This window comes from Trachemys scripta, chromosome 14, assembly GCF_013100865.1.
Source record: "Trachemys scripta elegans isolate TJP31775 chromosome 14, CAS_Tse_1.0, whole genome shotgun sequence".
In the NCBI taxonomy this organism is placed as follows: domain Eukaryota; kingdom Metazoa; phylum Chordata; order Testudines; family Emydidae; genus Trachemys; species Trachemys scripta.
The window spans coordinates 12844415-12866367 of record NC_048311.1 but is presented as its reverse complement, the minus strand read 5'-3'; the positions used below and the strand labels follow the sequence as shown (position 1 = coordinate 12866367).

At 44.2% G+C, this 21953-nt stretch overlaps 1 protein-coding gene across 3 annotated transcripts in view; it reads left to right on the top strand.

The window, feature by feature from the left end:
- Positions 1-201: 201 nt before the first annotated feature.
- The window catches only part of STX8 (syntaxin 8), a 161464-nt gene continuing 139712 nt past the window's right edge, over positions 202-21953 (top strand). For 2 of the 3 annotated variants that reach the window (XM_034789682.1, XM_034789685.1), the window contains exons 1-4: positions 1045-1167; positions 8120-8219; positions 15127-15221; positions 18560-18670. In XM_034789682.1, the coding sequence (XP_034645573.1) occupies positions 1151-1167; positions 8120-8219; positions 15127-15221; positions 18560-18670 (323 nt within the window). In that variant the 5' untranslated portion in view covers positions 1045-1150. Of the gene's footprint in view, positions 337-1044; positions 1168-8119; positions 8220-15126; positions 15222-18559; positions 18671-21953 lie in introns of those variants that run through there. The other variant, XM_034789683.1, reaches the window with a different exon arrangement.

The following is a 21953-nucleotide window of genomic DNA, read 5'->3' as shown; positions in this document are numbered from 1 at the left end:
CAGTGGGGTTGTCCAGTCTAGCCCTTTCACCATTGCTACAACCAAGGAAGCTGACTGAGTAAAGCAACAAGGATTGTTAAACTATATTGCACTATTTGGCCAGTAGATGGCGCTGTGTGTAAAAATACCTGATTTAAAGGCACTTCAGCCATACCTGGCAGAGCCTTAAGGGATCTTATGCTGAACACAGCTAGCTGGGGTTTATTAGCGAGTCCTGTGTCAGGCAGCCCAGATCTGGGACAGAAAAATGTGACAGCCTAACAGCAGGCCCTAGGCCACCTGCCCCTCCGTGTTTCATGACAGTAAAGAAGGAAAGTAGGCTGCAGGTGCCAGTTGGTAAGCTGCCCCCCTCCCCTTGGCACGTGGTGTCTATAGGCGACAGGGCCTGCTCCAGGCACCAGCCTGGCAAGCAGGTGCTTGGGGCGGCTGCTCCGGAGAGGGGCGGCACGTCCAGCTATTCGGCGGACGATCCCTCACTCCCGCTCAGAGCGAAGGACCTGCCGCCGAATTGCCGCCGCAGATCGCGATCGTGATTTTTTTTTTTTTTGGCTGCTTGGGGTGGCCAAAACCTTGGAGCTGGGCCTGATGGGGGGTACACGTGCTACTAGGTTTAACAGGCACCAGGTAGCTGGAGGCAGAAATGTACAGAAGATTCACAGTGCAGTTGTGTGGGTGCAACGAGGTGGCTGCACTGGTATGCCTGATGTGCACCTAACACTGCTCCTTGACTGTGTGACCTGCCCCCGCCCCCGAAAAGCCCCCGCCACCGGGGGGGTTGTGGGATCTACCTTCCCAGTGCAACCCCCGCGGGGGGTTGTGTGATTTGCGCCCCCCCCCCCTCGAGTGCAGCCCCCCCGGGGGGGGGTTACCCCCCCCCAGTGCAGCCCCCCCGGGGGGGCCTTGTCTGACCTGCTCCCCCCATCCCAGAAGGAGAATCCCCCCGCCAGCTACAGGGTGCCTGAGGGGCAGGGCTTGTCTGATGACCCCGTCTCTCGGGCAGGACGCAGATGTAGCTCACCCTCCTCCCCTTCCCTTTCTGAGCCTCTGCGCGCGCCGTAGTCAACTGACGTAGCCCGGAAGCGTCCGGAGCCCGGCTCCGAACTCAGCAGCCCCGACCGGCGGCAGAGAGGGGGAGGGCCCCGGCGTAGCGATGGCTCCGGACCCTTGGTGAGCGGGTGGGGGGCGGCGCCCGCGCCCCTTCCCTCCCCCCCCCCCGAGCCTTTGGTTTGCGACTCCTTCAGCCGCTCCTCCCCGCCGCGAAGCGGGGCCAAGCCCCCAGCTCAGGGGAGAGACCCCCGGGGGGGGCAGCCTCCCATCTGCCCCCCCCCGACGGGCCCCGCGGGGCCTTACAGGGCAGGACCGGATTTCCTGGGGGTGGGGAACCCCTCCCCTCCCAGGCTTGGTGTCCGTGACACTGACCCTGCTCGGCTTTTCAGCCCCCCACCCCCCTCCGCCGGATCTAGCGCCCAGTCCGCGCTGCCTGCATGTTCAGGGCGTTATGGGGGTGGGGGTGTATTATTGCAGGGGCCCCATCGCAGAGCAGGACCTCCTGCGCTAGGTGCTGTACAAACCCAGAACAAATGCGCCCTCCCTGCCCAAAGAGCTGCCTATCCAAGTCAGGGCTGTTTGGTTAGTGCATGGGAAGCATATGGCTAGTAAGAATTAGGGTCACAGTGAACATTATACCTTTTCACTTAGCCACGTTGTGGACCAGTTTTTTAAAAGATCTCATCCTATCGGAGATAGGTTGGGGGCTGAACTCTTTTGAAAACCGGGCCCGCAATGCGCTTAAGGAAAATTGAAGCTAGCTGACCCTCCTAGCAACCTCTCCCAAGCATTTGGGTCCACTGTGACATTTACTTAATAGACTTGGATCCCGACTGACACTTCAGTTCATAAGCAAAAGCTTAGTGTAAAATACTGAAACAAATATATGGTCTCAGCATTGTTCAGTTGACTTGGTTGGGTGGGTATTGTGTATATTTCTGTGGGTGGTGAAAGGTTAAAAGCAGATATAAAAATGTTTATTATAAATATATGTAATAGAACTTTGGAAGATTAAGTACAAATATTAGTTCCTAATTCCTATACAGCAGTTTCCTCTTTAAACAACTCTACAAAAAAATAAAACCACTCAATACCTTGGTGATGGGTGTGTTACAAATACCTACTTCACTGCTGTGTGATAGGTAGGTAGCTATTATCCCCATTTTACTTTATTACAGGTAAAGCTCACAGCATTTCACTTAGCCTTACTTGCTTATTAGTCTATCAGATAATGGTCTCTCTGTATATGCAATTTCTATTTAAATTGCTCTCTTTGGGCACTCTGTTTAGTTAAAATCTATGTATCTAGGTACAGGTTTGATTGATAAAGGTAGTAGAATTCTGTAAGGTATTTGACTAGGAATGGATTAAAAACTGGCTAACTGATAGGTCTCAAAATGTAACTGTAAATGGGGAATAATCAGCAAGTGGATGTGTTTCCAATGGGGTCCTTCAGGGCTCGGTTCTTGGCCCTACTCTATTTAACATCTTTATCAATGACCTGGAAGGAAACATAAAGTCATCACTTATAAAGTTTGCAGATGGCACAGAAATTGTATGAGTGGTAAATAAGGAAGAGGACAGGTCACTGATTCAGGACCACCTGCATCCCTTGGTAAACTGGGTGCAGGTAAACAGTATACGTTTTAATACAGCTAAATGTATACACTTAGGCACAAAGAATTCAGGCCATACTTAGAGGATAGGGACTCAATCCTGGGAAGCAGGGACTCTGAAAAAGATTTGGGAATAATGATGGATAATCAGCTGAACATGAGCTCCCAGTGTGACACTGTAGCCAAATAGAGCTAAAGGAATCCTGGGATGTATAAACAAGGGAATCTCAAGTAGGAGTAGAGAAGTTACCTTGCCTCTATATTTGGCACTGCTGGAGTACTGTGTCCAGTTCTGTGTCTCACAATTTAGGAAGGATGTTGATAAATTGGAGAGGGTTCAGAAAAGAGACATGAGAATGATTAAAGGATTAGAAAACATGCCCTATAGTGATAGACACAAGGAGCTCAGTCTAGTTAGCTTAACAAAGAGAAAGTTAAGGTGTGGCTTGATTGCAGTCTGTAAATATCTATGTGGGGAACAAATATTTAATAATGGGCTCTTCAGTGTAGCAGAGAAAAGTCTAACATGATCCATTGGCTGGAATTTGAAGCTAGACATTTTTAAATAAGGTTTACATTTTCGACAGAAAGTGTAATTAATCATTTGAACAATTTACCAAGGGTTGTGGTGTATTCTAGTCTTTATTTAAAAATGGTCAGTTACAGAGATATTTTTCTAAAATATATGCCGTAGGAATTATTTTGGAAGGGACCTCAGGAGGTCATCTAGTCCAACCCTCTGCTCAAAGCAGGACCAATCCCTAACTAAATCCCCAAATGGCCCCCTCAAGGATTGAGCTGAAAACCCTGGGTTTAGCAGGCCAATGCTCAAACCACTGAGCTGTCCCTCCCACCAGTGTCTAATGATCATAGCCTTGGAATCTATGAATCTGTTAATGAAAATTAGTAGATTTTTGGTATCATTTAATAGTGTGCTTCTTATAATTGTGCTGTAGGTACATGGCTGTCACTTAGTTTACTTTTGCTTTTTTGGCACCCAGATTGCATCTATTTAGTCTCGTCTATTGGATTAGTCTTAAACTATTGATCAGTTACTTTTTATAAACTGAGTATATTTAGATCAGCATGCAACTATATTGGTATTACTAAACTTTATTATTGAACTTCTAGATATAAGGGAACTGTGATGGGGTTCCTGGGGTGCAGCCTGGTCTCACCAACCTGGGGTATCCCTCTCACGCTGTGATGCTATTGTTAAGCCACACCAAACCTCTGGCAGGTACTGCACTTACACTGATATCCATAGGCAGGGACACGTGAATGCTTTGCCAGCCACTCAATAGCCAGTAATAGAGAGGCTCCAGCCAATTCCCCCCAGCTCTCCAGCCTTGCACCCCAAACTGTAGCATCTTGCCCTGGTCAGAAGCCTGACCAGTGTAAGTTCATTACCGAGTCCACCCATCCATCAATGTGGAGAGGACACACACCAGCCTTTGTAAACTGAGCTGAGATTTCCCAAGCACTTCAACCAAAACACACTGTTTTAGGTAAAATATAAAACAGATTTATTAAGTACAGAAAGATAGATTTTAAGTGAATATAAGTAACTAGCGTACAGATCAAAGTTGATTACTTAAGAAATAAAAATTATTTTGCAGTCTGAGTCTACAAACTAAACAGGATTTGAATCAAGCAGTGTCTCACCCTGACAGATGGTACAAGCAGGTTACAGATTCTCAGATCCTGGGACTCTTTTTCCAGTCTGGGACCATCCTTCCCCGTTCAAAGTCTTTGTCTTCCAGATGTTTGTTGAGGGTGGGGTGGGGAGAGAGGTCCAGTGATGATGTCACTTCTCCTCTTTTATAGTTTCTTCTAGCTTGCTGGAAAGATCTGTGCTTGTCACACGGGGGTCCGCCCCCATTGGCCAAGCAGTCTCCATTGTCTGTGTTCTCTCTGAGAAGTCTTCTGGGATGGCCTCTGGGAAAGTTGGATTCCCTTTAATGGTCCATCACCATGTCTGGCTACTCCTTTGTTGTACCTGGAAGGCTGGTTGTGAGTGTTCCCAACTTCACAATGTATTTCAGTAACACACTCATAGCAAAATGTCATAACTTCCCATACAATGATAACATATACAATCCAACAGGATATTTATGTTCAACAGCATTATATTAATTAATGTTCAATAGATCAAGACTTTTAAAATGATACTTCAAAAGGCATACTTTGTACAAAACATATAATTATATGACAATGGGGAAATATGGGGATTCCAGGGTGCCACTCTCAGGTACAGAGTGTCACAGGTGTGTCTGTGTGCTGTTTTTTTTTTTTTTTTCTTTCAAATAAAAGGATTTAAATAGAAACACTTAAAAGATTTAGTTTATGGAAAAATACAGTTGTTGACATATTATTCAAACAATTCCTTCAGCTTACAGCTCCTTATGCACAAAAAGAAGCCTGTGAAGTTCTGCACTACAGAATTTTTATGGCAAAATATTTATTTTATTCTGTTTCTCTTTGTTTCCTGGGGAGTCTAGGCAGTTGTACAGTAGAGGGTGTCAGCTTCTTAGGCAGTAGGATATTGAGAGTGATGGACTCACCCTTTCCTCTTTTTACATTTAAAATGAATGATAATGCTTGTCACTTATAGCAACATTTAGACATAGATCTCAAAACACATTACAAAAGTGAGAAAACATCACTATCCCCAGTTTATAGATGGGGAAACTGAGGCACAGAGTGTAAGTATCCTGGCCAGTAGAACACAATGAGTGAATGGCAGGGCTCAGGGTAGTCCAATGTCCTATTCACTGGAGCCAATTTCTGGCCTTGGTTGTACCACAAAACCTACTGAAGTCAGTGTGGTTGCAAGGGGCGATGGAGGACTGAATTTTGATTACTTTATTTTAAGGTACTTCTGTTTTCTAGCAGCAAAGAGATTTGGTGGAATGGAAGGATGGCCTTGAGGCTAAAGCACAGGACTGTGAGTCTAGTCTTCTCAGTTTTGCCATGGATTTAGCGTGTGACTTTGGGCATATTCCTTCAGCCTTGTGCTGCTTTATTTCATAGGTTCATAGAATTCAGGGTAGAAGGGACCAGAGCCGTAACAAGGAATTTTTGCGCCCGAGGCAAGGGCCGGCTCCAGGCTCTTCGGCGGCAATTTGGCAGCGGGTCCCTCTTGGAGGGAAGGACCCGCTGCTGAATTGCCGCTGAAGAATGAATGAAGCGGCGGCAGCAATTCGGCGGCAGGTCCTGTAAAGCTGCCGCCGAAGCACCACCGATTGTGGCTTTTTTTTTTTCTCCGCCCCGCTTGGGTGGTAGAGCTGCGCCCCTCCTCTTTGCACGCCCGAAGCAAGTGCCTCACTTGCCTCACCCTTGTTACGGCACTGGAAGGGACCACTAGGTCATCTAGTCACATCACTTGGGGTATGGTAGGCCATTAAAATTTACCTAGCTACCTCTGTGTTGAGCCCAATAATTTGTATCCTTATGTACAGTAAGACAAGGGATACTTCATAGGTGGGAACAGGGGAGGTTTTGAAGCTAAATTCATGAATGTTTTCGTAGTACTCAGAGATCCTTGAATGAAAAGTGCAATACATGTGCAAAGTTTTAATATTAGTGATGGGCAGGAAAGAAATGCCGTATATTATGAATTAGACTTTTGAAGTAAATTAGCTAATTACAGAGTTGCTTTGGATACTTTCCAATCATGATTAACCTTTTGAGGCCGGGTCTTCCCTCTTTACTTCTTTTTCACGTTATGGCATGGAGCCCCCTTCATTTCATTATGCGATAATTGCCACACCTAAGATGCATCTTAGCTTGAAGGAATGAGGATGCATATGTAAAAATTCTTAATGGTCCCCTTCCCTATGGGACCATCCATAACCTTTTTTTGTTTGTTTGCTTGTTTTGTTTTTAAATAGCCCTGACTCAGTGTATTGCTGTGTTTTCCTCTTCGCTCTTCTGATTTAACATTAATTGGAGTGAGTCACAGTAATAACTAACTTAGCTTATTAGCACTGTGTCATGGCAGGAATCGGTGACTCGTACCATAAGGCTATTGGTCGGTGTATAATTTACTTTGCATTATATTTCTATAACTGTATCTTTGGGCTGTTTATCTGCCTCAACAATGCAAATCAGCACTGTAAATATCAAACAAAATAACTAGCTGGTGGCTATCATTGACTTTCTTCTGTGTCAGCACTAGGTGTCATTAATGATTGGAGGAAAGTGTGAAGGCTTTTTGCACCCGGTGAAACGAGGGTGTCCGCAAAGTTCACAGTGGGAGTCCCCCCTTATCTTTATAGAAGAAGTCTCCAAGGGTATGGCCGCACTGCAGCTGGGATTGTGCTTCCCTTTGTGGGTGGACAGATATGTGCTAGTGTGCTAAAATCATGTGGCTGTGGTGGAACAGGCAGTAGCTAGGGCAAGCCACTCAAATATGTACCAAGGTGGTTGAGTGTGATTGTACTTGGATGGCTAGCCTGAGCTGCTGCAGCCACAGTACTAATTTTAGTGCAGTAGCTGGAGCAGAGCTAGCATGGGTCTATCTACCGGTCATGGGAAACACGCTCCCAACCACAGGCGCTGACTCTGTGGGTGCTCTGGAGCTCGAGCACCCATGGAAAAAAATAGGGGGTGCTCAGCACCCACCAGCCACAGTGCTTCCGGCCCTGGGGCTAGCTGCTGATCAGCTGTTCTGTGGGCCCCAGGGCTGGCTGCTGATCAGCTGTTCGGCTGGCGGGAGGCGCTTGCGGGAGGCGGAGAGGAGTGAGCAGTAGGCTCGCAGGAGGGGCTTTGGGAAGAGGCAGAGTGGGGGAGGGGTGGAGCAGGGTTGGGAAGAGGCAGAATGGGCTTGTGGGAGCGGGAGCAGCAGGGGCAGGGCCTCAGGGCGTAACGGGGGAGGAGCACCCACAAGGGGAAAAAAAAGTGAGTGCCTGTGTCTGCAGTGTTAGACTTATCCTTAGAAAATATTGACGCTGTATGAGATGCACCTTCTTGATCCATGGCTCACCCAGTGCTTGCACCTATTCCCTCTCTATAAAATTTCCATGTTAATGAAAGAGGCTTTGTTTTATGTAAATTAGGTGTAGGCCTTATTCTCCTCGCCAGCTACCACTGTGGCCCTTGGTTGAACAAAGTTCTCATGTCCCAGCGATTAGCCAACTTCAAATTACTGAATCTGTATAGAGCAGCATCCTGACATTGTTCATTGAAATCCCTTGTTGAGACTTTAACATTCACTGATTCAGAGCTTTCATGTCATCACTGTGATGGGTGCATTAGAAATCCTTGGGGAGATAGGTGTTCGGTGTCACTGAAATATGTTGTTTGCTTTTAGTAATTTGATGAACTAACTCTCTGAGGCTTGTGGTAGACTCTCTAGACACTTGATTAACGGAGGAGAGACTAAAATCAAGATCCTTGGCACAGAGATGACTGGGGAGAATTTTCTTAACTCTCTGAAATCTTTCTGTTTATAGGTTGTCGATGTACGATTCCACCTGTCACATTGCACAAGAGATTGCTGAAAAAATCCAGGAACGTAATCGATGTCAAAGAAATGGTGAAAATTCAACAAAGGTACCATACCTTCATGAAAGATCTAACGTTTGTAAACATCTCTTTTAACTTAGGTTTTGTATTTAATTATAACACACTCTAATACAATGGTAAAGTTGAGAAACATTCAGGAAACTCCAAATTTAGGTTTCTATGATGGATCCTCTGTTTCTTGTTGTCTTCAAATCAAGACTGGATATCTTTCTGGAAGAGATGTTTTAATGAAACTCACATTATTTGACTTAATGCCGGGATAACTAGGTGAAAGTCTCTTGCCTGGAGATTGGACTAGACCTAATGGTCCCTTCTGACTTTAAAATCTATTAATCTAATGCAACATTTCATGCCCTGTGTGTTTTTTCATGCTATGTTGTTAACGTACGGTACGTTTACTAAGGTTTACATAAGGAAAACAGGCACAGAGCTTTTGAATAAACTAACTTTTTGAATGTCCTGAAATTCTATGCTTGACTTCTCCAATTTCAGCCTTTTGGTGAATGCTAGTTTTCTTGCACTTAATGCCTCTGGTTTATTTTACAAAAGTAAGAACTGAGAAGTTCTTAGTGGTGCATATCCAATATTTTGAACTGCTCTAGGTTGTCAGTCAAGAGAGATCTACTACACATTAAGAACCCCCCACACCCCCGCCCTCAACTCTTGGATAAGGGTACCAGAAAAACTGAATAGCACACTTAATAATAGCACACTTGCCAGCTTCCTGAATTTGAAGTATAGAGCAGATTTTCAGGCTTGGGTTGTTTCTTCCTCATTTGGGCCTATAAACAGCCAAATATGACGTTTCTAGATTCAGTCATTTTTGTGCAAGTCCAAAAATATCAGAAGAGCAGAGTTTGAAATGTTTGACATGAATGAAAAGGAGACTTCAGTGCTTAACCTGTTACTGTTCGATTCTCCACTTCCGCATTAATTCAGGAGGCTACTCTCTTTGGAGTTAAACTTAAAATCATAGGCCCGATCCTGCAAAGATATATACACATGCCTAGCTTTACGTACCCTGACTTCCCCCTTGACTCTGTAAAATTGAGCATAGGTATATCTGCATATATTTATTTATTATGCACATCTCATAGAGTTGGAAGGGACCCTAAAAGGTCATCGAGTCCAGCCCCCCCTGCCTTCACTAGCAGGACCAAGTACTGATTTTGCCCCAGATCCCTAAGTGGCCCCTTAAGGATTGAACTCACAACCCTGGGTTTAGCAGGCCAATGCTCAAACCACTAAACTATCCCTCCCCACTGAATAAATATTTACAGGATTGGGCCTTATATTGTTAATGTATTTTGCATGGATGAAAAATACTGAATTGACTATTCTGGAGACTATTTATCCCCTATCTCCACAACAGGTCCGGAACTGTGGTGTAAACCTGCCTGCAAATGTCTTATCTGGGATTTGAGCTACCTCCTCTCATGAGAGACTAGATTAGCCTGTATGCTTGTCCTGACCGTGGCGCCTCTGCAAAGACTGCCAGCAGGGTTGTTAGTTGTACTGGTGTATTTGTTGAGGATGCTTGTTCAGAAACTGACTCCATCAACTAAATTTTTTTGTCCTTCTCATAATCATCAGAAAGCAACAACATCTGGTCACTATTATAGTGGGCCAGATTCAGACCACTGACCTAGGCTTGGTTTAAACTGAAAAGTTACATTGGCTTAGCTACGTCCATCAGATGTGTGAAAAAACTGCATCCCGACCAAGTTAGCTATGCTGACAAAACTCTCAGGCCAGGTCTGCACTCCACCCCTTCCCCCAAGGCCCCACCCCTGCCCCACCTCTTTCCGCCTCCTGCTCACTGTAGCCCCTGTTGCTCGCTCACTCTCCCCCACCCTCACTCACTCTCACCAGGCCGCAGCGGGCAGGAGAGGGCATGGGGCGCGGGCTCTGGGAGGGAGTTTGGGTGCGTGAGGGGGGTGCGGGCTCTGGGAGGGAGTCTGTGTATTGGTGGCTCTGGCCAGGTAGTGCTTACCTCAGATGGCTCCCGAAAGCAACTGGCACATTCCTCTGGCAGCGGCTCCTAGGCAGGGGGGAGGGGGAGCAAAGGCAGCTCCCATTGGCTGCAGTTCCTGGCCAATAGGAGCAGCAGAGTTGGCGCTCGGGGTGGGGGTAGCGCACGCAGATCTCCTGTCCCCCTTCCCCCCGGGAGCTGCAGGGCCGTGCCGGCCGCTTCCGGGAACCGGCACGGAGCCACGGCAGGTAGGGAGCCTGCCTTAGCCCCGCTGCACCGCTGGACTTTTAGCACTTAAAGTCTCCGAGTTTGGCTTCAGTAGCCTCTGGGAGATAGAGGGAGGGAGAGGAGTTGATCAGTGGGCCTGCAGATCCCTTGGAATACCCTCAGGGACCCCCAGGAGTCTGCGGAGCCCAATTTGAGAAAAGCTGGTATAGACTGTCACAATTGACCTAACTCCCTGTGTGTATTACTGGAAATGCAATGTTAGCGCTTTATAGAAATAAGAGACTTTTACCAAAATAGCTGCTTTTTACCATGTTCTATTATAATTTGAAAACAGAAGAACAGCCATACTGGTCAGACCAATGGTCCATCTAGCCCAGTATCCTGTCTTCTGACAGTGGCCAATATCAGGTGCCCCAGAGGGAGCAAACAGAACAGGTAATCATCAAGTGACCCATCCCTGTCGCCCATTCCCAAAGCACAGTCACTTGGCCTCCTGGCTGGTTGGGGGAGGGGGAGAAATAACCCCCAAACAAAAATCTCTCATGAAATAAGAACAAAGAATCTTAGGCTGCGGCTACACTACAGTTTAAATCAATATAATTTATGTTGCTCTGGGGTGTGAATAAACCGCCCCACCAAGCGACATAAGTTACACCGACCTAAGCAGTGGTGTGGACAGCACTATGTCCATGGGAGAGTTCTCCTGTCTCTCGCTCTCGGCCACTCGCTGGGGGTGAATTAACTAAGTCGACGGGAGAGCTCTCTCCTGTTGGCTTAGGCTCTCTCTGAATTGGTGCAGCTGCGCTGCTGTAAGCTCTCTAGTGTAAGCTGCTGAAGAACTGTTCAGTCACTGCTGGCGGATTCCCCTGGGGCCAGTGCAGCATTGTGCCTGCAGTCTGTCCTGCAGTGCTTTGGCTTCCCCCACTTCCCAGTCTTCACAACTTCACTGTTCTTCACCTTCATTTCCATAAACTCTCAGCAATCTTATCCCAGTTCTACCTGAAAGTGGCTCTGGACTGTGACCCGTGCCCAAGCCCAGGCAACCAACAGGATAATGTCAGAACAATCCTTGCTGAGTTTTTATGCAGCTTTTTCCTAAATGAGTTGTTACAATAAATATACCCCTAAGACATGTCAAAACCCCATCTCAGCTGTCACTCATGAGGGACAGACCTCTTTTTAGATACTAATTTATCCCCTTAGCCTGGTGCTCTCATTGAATTGTTTCTCGGTCAATATTAATAATTGTAATGAAATGAATCCCATTTAGTGTTTTCTGTTGTCTCTCTCTTCTTTTGTTAGTCATTAGCCTGGTTCACATTGGGCTTAGACGTTCATTACCTGTTGCATCCTTGTGCATTTAGTTTCCATAGTTTTGCGCACAGTTACTCTTTTCTAGCAACAGTGCTAACTGAATTGTGCTAGAGATTTCTTCCTAGATCCATCTTAACATTGTTCTAAACAAGATTGTAGAATTTTCATCCCTGCCCCTTAGAGAAACTACCAGAACCCGGCTAGTTACAACTGTGTTGCAAGGTAGCATGGTTTTTAAATCCAGTGTGAACAGTATTGTTTTTCCACGTTTAAGCCTTGGTAGATCAAGTTATGTCTTAACTGCAAACAGAGCAGAAGAGCTACATGTATGCTTCGGATTGAATTGATAACTAGACCCCAGTGTATTCAAGTGTTTGGAATCACAACTGCCATTAACTGTCCCCTTTGTAGTCAGTCTCAGCAAAGAGGTTCTCAGTTTCTTAATTTGGGAAGGTACTTAAGCATGTGCCTAACTCTAAGCGTGTGCTTTGTCCATTGAAGTCGGTAAGATTATTCTCATGTTTAGGATTATTCATGTGCTTAAGCACCTTCCTGAATCCTGGTCTAAATGAAGTAGGGAGATTGATTTTTGGCCTCTGCCCCTAGTGGTGGTTCTCTAGGTCAGTCTCAGCCTACTGACCATTGTGGGCTGCATATGAAGCTCTCAGTGTCATATGGGCTGCATCCACAGAATAGATCTTCTACCTGTGTGGCCCTGAGGATGTCAGATGGGCTGCAGCTGTGTGCTGATTGGGCCGTGGGTTGAGAACCATTATTCTAGGTCCTGGCTGAGGTATATTATTTGCGAGAGACCAAGGTAGGATGGAGAGGGAAGCATGAGTATGAAGTTCACACTACTGCCTGCCCTTGTAGCTGTCCTGAATATAGTCTGGCAGGACTCTCAAACAGAACCAAGCAATTGCAAAAAATAAATTTGCTATAATGATTTTTTTCCCCAAATTGCAGAAGTGTTTAAATTGTGCAGCCACATTCACTCCCGAAATGCAGGCAAATCAAAAACTTACTTGTTTAGTTCATCAGTATTTATACAGGCCGAAATTCTCTGACTTGCATCATCTCATTCACTGTGATGTATGGCTTTAAAAAAAAAAAAAGGGGGGGGGGGCTGCATCAGTGTTGTCTAATGGCTCTCTTGTATTGTAAGCTTTTTAGCTTATGTATTATGAAAACATTACACACTCGATTAAAATGATTCTGTGAAGAAATTTTTCCATGTTTTGTGTTTTAATGGAGTAAAAGGAATTTGCTCTCAGAACAGTTAAAGACAAGTATTGGCAGTGTTTGATTCTACTATACACAAACTTCCAGCAATGAAATATTTGTTATGATAACAAGAACCTCACGTTGAGAAACACATGGCTGATCACTCATACTTGCTGTGCCTAGTAAATGTTTTAATAGAGATGTCTTTGTATGGTATTTGCTTTGAAGGGAAGCTGTCAACAAGATCCTGGTTTTTTATGGTGTTTTGCCCCCAGTGTGACAAAAAACAAAAATGCTGTGTTTATAATTGAATAAAAATGGAGTATAAAAGCTAAGGTTAAAAAAGGCTGTGGGGTGAGGCTTTCACAAATGTTCAAGCATTGGTTAATTCTAGTCATGCTGAAGTCCAGTCAAACTTTCATTGCTTTCAATGGGAGCCAAGTGAGGCCCACATGGAATCTTACCTTGAGGGGCTTTTTAGTGGGGGGGAAAACCCTCTCGATGGATGGTGCTGATTAATTACCTTGCATTATACTGACATGTAATTCTTCCCGGTTCCTGTACTCTGGCTAGCTAGGCTGGATAAGGCTAATTCAGCGTTTCCCAGAGAGGAAGGTGCAGTAAATGTATCCGTGATAATGAGAAGGCCTTTCACAACACCTGGCAGGGTTGTGGGGGCTTGCAATTGTGATTATTGTCCTGAAGGGTCACTCAGCTTTGAAAAGTGGAGGAAATGTTGCTTAAATGACTGCCTGGCTGTTTTTCAGTGGCACAATATTTATGCAAATCTCTCCTCTGGCTACTTGCCCTCTGAACTGGCTAATCACATGCTCACAGCAGATATGGCTGCCTCAACATCTGACCCACTCTACCATCTTCATATCTGGTAGGGGTACAAGTCTTATAGTGGTTTCAGGCTCCTGAGGCAAATTTTCAGTGAGGCACTTCTGGAAACTCCACCAATCACCTCCGTGCTGATATCAAGTACACTATGTTACAAGAATTACCAGTAATGGGGAAGTGGAGGTTGGACACTTAACTTCCTCTTTTGCCTGACAAAATGCCTCTCAATCTTCCTCAAGGGGAGTAAACAGTCATTCTGGGGCTATCGAGAACACTGGGGCTGGCTACCAAGGGGTAGAAATTGATGTGGCCTAGTTTGCCATGAATGGGGAATTCAGAGGGAAGTGTCCATTTGAGCGTAGGCATGAGGGGAAAAGCAACCTGTCCCGCTCCCTGTTTACTCCATAATGCATGTATCCCAGCCTTATTTCCGCTTTCTCTTTGCGTGATCACCCATAGTACAGTCATTGCCTTGCAAACAAGAGGCACCTTCAATTGCATGCAAGCCTCTACCTTGGGTGATTACCAACTTTGTTTCAATTATGTGCACTTTTCCTATAGTTAGCCGAATCAAAGCGAACAATATTCAGGACTTTTCTACAGAATAAAGGTAAACAAGGTGAGAGAACTACAAGGTAGCCAGAATATTGGAGTATTGTTATTAGTTTGCCTGGAGGAGAATAATTTTTTTTACTATGTTTACAGTAGAAAAAGATAAATCTAAGAACCTCATGCAAGCAACAGGAATACAAATTATTACAGTGAATAGTCCGGAGAGGGCAGGAGTCAAGGATGAGCAAAGATAGTAAACAAGTGTCTGGCGGTAAAACTATATAGAAATGAAATTACAGGTCTGGAAGTTATAAGAGAACCAGTGGAAGGAATCTCTGAACCTCTGACAGTAACCTTCACTAAAACACAGGAGCCAGGAGATCTCTGCCTACAGAAAAAGGGAGCATCCATATTTCCCTTACGAAGTAGAATAAAGAAGCAGGAAATTAACTGGACAACAGCAAAATATGTGCAAAATGTTCCAGCCCATAGGGGAATTAATTTGTGAGGATTTGAAAGAAAGATCTCATAATTAGCATGAGTACATTAAAAAACTGGTTGCAAAACCAATGTTAACATCTAATTGTTTTATAAAAAATCCCAAATAGCACCGCTTGTGTACAGCTGAGCTTCTGTGTTCTCAACGCAGGCTTTTCTCAATGTCAGATGGAATCCTGCCATGTGGTGTACAGTGGGGTTTGTGTGGTTCTGCACTGGATCATTTGAATATGGATGTTTGTATGGCTACACTGTAATCTGGTAAAAAAAAACCCAACAACTTTTTTTCTTTTTTTCCTTCAGCTTAATGTGACAATCCGATCATTGTTGCAGAATCTCAAGGTAAAGATCGACCAGCTGAAGGACTTATTGCTTCGAGCTATATCAACACGTCAGATGTATCCATATAAACAGTATCTCGCTCTTCTTTCTGGTATTGTAGGAGTGGGTGGAAAAACAGGCTCTTTTGAGAAGGAAGCTGCAGTTAGCCACCTCCCTCCCCTCAACTCCAGGAGGCCCTAATTACTAAAATGTTGCTTGCAATCTTGATTTCTATTTCAGGGACCCTGCACTCACTTTTTAAAGTTGTAGTGACTGTGCTGGAACAACTCCAGTGTGTGACAGACTGTAACACTGGCAGCTCTGATGCTCTTTGTTTGAGACCTAATTGGCCTATGTATTTTCTTACGATCCTTGCAATTCAATTTACAAAGAAGTTGCAGGTTCCTGTCCTCGCGGTGCTATCCCACAGCCATGTATGAAACCAGTGTCCAAATTTGGAGCTCCTGCCACACCCAGGTATGGTGGGAAGTAAGGCTGCTGTGCAGCGGGCATGGCTATCTCCATAAGGGGAGCTCAGCAGCAGCCCTGATCAAGTACAGCGCTGTTAATGTGAAAGCAATGTTTCTCTGCCCTTCTGGATGGAAGAATTGGATAGTCGTAGAAGACATGCTAGGAATGTGTAACTTTTTCCTCATTCACCAGTGCTCTGGATTTCATGTCCTGACCTAGTCTCTCCTCCACACAGCTGGAAAAGCCATGTGTAAGAGGGGCAAGCAGATAGCAGCCCAACAGCATTCGTATGGGTCTGAAAATCTCCTGTACCAGTACAGGTGACCCAAAATGGAGACATATAGCCAAATTCATCCCAGTGTGACTCCACTCACTTTAATGGGGTACAGTAGGGGGTGAATTGGCTCTGTCTTTATATAGTGGGTCACTTGCTTACTTCCATTAAACTGCTACAACCAATTGTATATTCATTTTCAAAAATGAGTAGTGATTTTCAGTGCCCAATTTGAGGCATCTTCAGTGGCCTGATGTTCAGAAAGTGCCGAACACCAAGGGTATGTCTACACTACCCGCAGTATTGGCGGGCAGCGATTGATCCAGTGGGGATCAATTTATCTAGTCTAGTCTAGACGCGATAAATCGACCCCTGAGCACTCTCCTGTCGACTCCTGTACTCGAGAGGCACAGGCAGAGTCGACGGGGGAGCGGCAGGAGCGACTCACTGCAGTGAAGACACCACGGTAAGTCGATCTAAGTACATTGACTTCAGCTACATTATTCACATAGCTGAAGTTGTGTAACTTAGATCGATCCCCCTGCAGTGTAGACCAGGGCCAAGAATCTGAAAACCAGACCCGTTCAAGGTGCCTCATAGTGGGCACTCAGAATCACTAATCACTTTTGAAAATGTAGGCTCCTTTGTTTAATTAGGATTTTTATTTCTAGCACTTAGAAACTCTCTTTTTGCTCTAAGGGCAGATGTTAGAATCTTGCTGGGAACAAGTGCACCCCAGCTGGTGACACTCTGCCTATAAGGGAAGGTTTCAGGTTTTTAAATTATTATTTGTATTATCGTGGTGCCTCGGAGTTCTAGTTGAGGACTTGGGATCCCATTGTGCTAGGTGTTGTGCGAGCACAGAGCACAAAGACCGTGGCAGCCCCAAAGAGCTACTACAATCCAAGTATAAGACAGACAACAACGAATGTGCTCATCTGTCGCAGGATGAGATACGAGTATCGACCCCAGAAGAAGAAAGATTTGAAATTGACAAGTACCTTTAAACTTTCTGGAACATTCTCTTAACATCATACAAAAGTCTAGGACATTTTGGAGTCCTACTAAGTTCTTTGCTGCAATGTCAGTGAGATTCACAGGTTGGTTGTACATTGTGTTAAAAATATGTTTTATATTTGTTACCTTTACACATCATTGGCTTCTCCTTGCTCTTCAGTGGGGGGTGGGGGTGGGGGTCGGGGGTGTTAGTGCCTGTGCCAGATTGTCCTTCTGTACATTTTTCCATTTTTAAAAAAAAAAAATTTGGGTACCTCTATGGTGTCCTCTCTGAGTCTCCTCTCTAACCCACATGTGCCTATGGAAATATATCCAGTGGCCATTTGAAGGCCTCTTACTTGCAAGCTGCCTTATGGTAACATTGAAAGTAAGACTTTGGTGTGCTGAACCCTTGTATCCACGTTTGAATCGGGGGCAGAGGGTTTGAAATGGTTGTTTAGCCGCAACAAGCCAGTAGCTTTCGTTGTAATGATGAACTTTGAGCATGTTGCACTGAATGCAGGGTACAGTTATACTTTCATTTGAGAATATTACCTTGGAACAGATAAATGGCACTGCTATGTAAGAAAGCAAACATAAGTCATTGTGGCTATGCACCTGCTCAAATTACAACTCAAGGAAGAGCGGTAATCACTTTTAAAATGGGCATCACTGAGTTTATTAAAAATAATAAAAATCGAACAAGGGCAGCACTCCAAGAACTCTAGTCATTCGGTGGCTGAGTGAATTGGGTCATTTTCTTCAAAAGCAACAAGCCCTATTTCAGTTGCTACTGGGGAGTGCTAGTGAGATAACTCTGCAAATGGAAAGAAATCCTTTAAATAACCTCTTGGTAACTTGTTGACCACATAGTGAGCTGGGCGAGGGCTTCTCACCTGGTCTGTATCATCACCACGCAAAATAGTTAACATACTAAGAGCCATGCTGAATCCAACAGAGCTATCCAGTTTGCTGGTGGTGATTTTTGTAGTAGCACTTAAAATGTGTTGTATACTAGACAGACATATAGGAAGACTTAGTCCTTGTCCTGTCAAGCTTCCAATCTACGTGTCTTACCATCATATGCTAACAAAATTGTAGAAAAAGTAATTTGCTTTGTGATTGTTAAAGACCACTAATAAGCAGAATGCCTAAGAATGATGATATGGGTTATTTTGGAGTTCACTGCTCTTAATTATTACGTTAATTCAATGCAAAAAAAAAAAAAATCTTCCCAAATCTCCTCATTAGTTTGTTTTCTGGATCACATTCTCAAGACAAATCAGGATTTCTTCTTTCTTTAAGGTGTTGTAAATCACAGAAATAGGGTTCTGCTAGACGCCTTTCAGTGAAGGGTGGAGGTGTCCCCATGTTGTAAATTAGAGTTCAAGGTGTGAAGAAAATGCGATAATAATTTATGCCCTTTGTCTTAAGAGCCATGCAGCCTGAATCTCTGATTAATGAATAATATTATAAATCTTTGTCAAGTGAAGAAGAGTGGGCTTTTAGGGTTATGTCTACTTTACTCTATTGCTTTTTGAAAATTCTCATTTCCTGACTGGCTTTGATATTGTAGTAATAGGTGACTTCTGAGAGTGACGCTTTTAACACTGGAAATACAAGTTTTAAATATGCTTTTGTTTCTGTGACTGGCCCTTAACCAAATGCCCCTAGAACACAATTGGAGGGAGACAGAAGGCAAAACTTAGTGGATGACCTTCTCACGCGACAGAGACAACTTCAAGCATCCTATAAGAATGATGGCACCGAACCAGATGTGATAAGGTACGATATTGCAATTTTAAAGGAGCAGTGTGATGGTATGTGTTTTGAACCTGTCTCTAAAGCAGCACTCTAAATGCTTCTCTTGATCATATTTTTATTTACATGTAGAAAACTTCATATCTAAAGAAATAAAACTGAAAACATGTGCCTTTATTATCTACATGGCTACAACTACACTGCATATATTTATTATCTTGTATCAGTTTAATAGTAACCACCTTGGTGTGTAGGGAGGCCAGAGGGAATAAAAGGTTAATTGTCTTTAAGGCAGAGATGGGTTCTATTTGTTAGGTCTTTTTCCATCTCTAATTTTGTGATCTAGTTGAGTCTGTGCAGGTCTCTTAAATGAGCAGCATGTACTGGACTTAGCTGAATGAATGGTGATAAGATCAATTACACATTAGGTTTAACCCTCAAACTGTTACCCATATTTTTGCTAGAAGCAGAAGGTTGTGCTGTAAGGAAGCAGATTCCAGCTGTGATGTGCCAGGGATAAATGGTCCTTAGGATGGTTTAGATGTAATTACAAATCTGTGCAGTAGTTCTTACTGTGGCATACTTGACTGGAGAAGCCCTGTGGATGGAGTGAATAGCTTACCCTGTAAATCCTTATTTGAGAGAGAAGGTGGGTGAGACAATATCTTTTATTGGACCAACTTCTGTTGGTGAGAGAGACAAGCTTTCGAGTTTACACAGAGCTCTTCTTTGTCATTCTAGCCATATCTTCTAGCTGACACATTAACTTCAGGATTAATTCTCCTTTATCATTATGCCTTTATACTGAAGAACTAGGCTCCTCCTTGAATTATTGTCATCACATCTTATCTCCATTCCTTCACAGCCAGGAGGAACAACAGCCACTTAATAGCTAGTCTGCAAATTTCTTTCTCTATGCTATGCTTTCCTCTACAGCCTCCTCCTTTCTACAGAAAAAACTACACCTGGAATCTGCTTTTCTCTCTGGTCTTGAAAATGACACAACCCTGTTAGCTGGTGGGGAAGAAACCTAGTACCTTTCTTGGAGCGTGAAATTCAGGATTGCCGCATGAGAAATTGCTAGCAGCCCATAAACTGAGCAGTCGAGAGCTGCACAAGATCCATGTTCTGTCCGTCTGTTAGGGAACAGCTCATGAGCAGACTCTAAATGTACCGGTGGCTGTCATAAGACGTCTTACAATGTAAATGTTTACAAGCAGCATACCCAGAACTGGATGCACAGTAAAATACAGGTGGGTTGGCTGTTCCTAGTGTTCTTTGGAAACTGATGAAACTGAAAAGGCCATTGATAAGTTAATCGATACCAGCCTTTTTTTGTCTCAGAATGCCACTCTTTGGTACTTCCTTGATTAACTGAGTGATGCTAATTTTTAAATGTGCCACTGAAGACTTGATAGCTCGAAGCAACCCATAACTCTGTATACCTGTTGTCTCAGAAACTCAGACAAGATGCGTTGGTTTGTCTCAGCATGACACACACTCTTCAATCAGTTTTTTTTTTTATTGAAGACAGAGGCGTGTCTGGGGAGTCCCCTTTACTCCCTAGACCAGGGGATTTCAACCTTCCTCCCCCCCCGCCATTTGCAGATCCCTAAAAATTTTCGAATGGAGGTGCAGATCCCTTTGGAAATTTAAAAAAAAAAAAAAAAAAACACATGGTGAAATGATCACTCCTATCTCCTTCCTAAAAGAATGAGGGGTAGATCTCACCTATGTTAAGGCTGCCTTTTGCTGTGATTCTGTTTCTTGGCTTTCTCAAGCAGGGCTGGGCTCTGTCAGAATTTAGATGGAATGCCCCCAAGATCTACATAGGCAGCGTTATGATGATTCACTAGGTGATGAACTTTGATCTCCGTCAGAACTGACCCAAGTATTAGAGCACTGAATTAGGGGACATTGCACCATTGGGGATTCTGATTCTCAGATGAGATGTAAAATCCATATTCTGACTCCTTTTAGTCACTAAATTGCAGTGTTTTGGCCTAATTCCAGTATGGTTATTGCATTCATTCTTCCTAAATTTCCCTGAAGTTTTAGTTGGATCTCCTGTCCTTCACAATAGTTTAGAAGAGAGGTAGAGTTGCGTGCTGTTAAACAGTTGCAGAGGTCGCTGCATTTCTTTGGTCAATGACATGATCCTAGTACATAATCTGGATTTCAGTTTAAATTGGTAAAATTCTTTGAAATGCTTTGTAATGAAAGATCTCTTTTATATTGCATTCTGTTTGTTTAAAATAATGCCCATCACAGCTGTTTGGGCACGTATACCTACAGAAGCAATAAAAAGCTAAACAAATGTTAACTGAAAATAAACCTTTCGCATGAGAATATCAATACACTTGTGAGATGAAGATGTAATTTCCTCCACCATCCAGGCTGCAAGGAGTCTCAAACCTCTGACTGCAAGTTGCTGACCTCTTAAATACACTGAATTCATTGTCTCTGCACATTGTGTCTGTAGAGACAAACTTGCCAATTTGCAGGTTTGATTTTGTACATACGTGTCAAGCCTGATCCAAAAGCTTCCTACTCCTTGTGCTGACTCTTGAGGTTTGCATGCTAGTTTCGTGGCATGACAGTACTTCCTCATTTTGAAACCCTGTGTGCTTTGGGGGAATTGCCCTGAAGGTATGACCCCCCCCTCCTTTTAGGGAAGAGCTGTAATAGCTTGTCTTCATTGAGCACGTGCGTAGAGCCTCTGCAGGACTATTTTTTTAATCCCGCTCCCATCCCACTCCCACCCCCTCCGGCATTGTTAATTTTTATCCCGCCCCTGCTGTTCTGGCAGTGGGCCCTGTGGGACCCCAGTCCCACTGCAGGGCTCTCTACATGTGTGTATGTGCTCGAAGGCAGGAGTCATTGTAAAAACAGATGTCAGCTTAAAAATCACACTTCTGAATAAATGTATTGTCACCTGCTGCTGTTAAACATAACCTGTGCTCACTGAAGCTGGAAGATTAGAGACCACCTTCTTCTTGGGCTTGTTTACTTTGTGCATTGAGAGCCCTTCTTGTTGATAGCACCAGGAACTGGCCGTCAGTGAAACTATCTCAGCAGTAGCATTAGGAGCTCATAGTCTCATGCACTGCTCCAAAGGGGCACATTTTGCCCCAACCCCTGGAAGAAGCTTATCAGCAGTAACTCAGGGTATGTCTACACTACGAAATTAGTTCGAATTTATAGAAGCCGGTTTTATTGAAATCGGCTGTATACAACCGATTTCAATAAAACCGGCTTCTATAACCATCCATCCCTCCCTCCACCCATCCACCCATTCCTCCCTCCA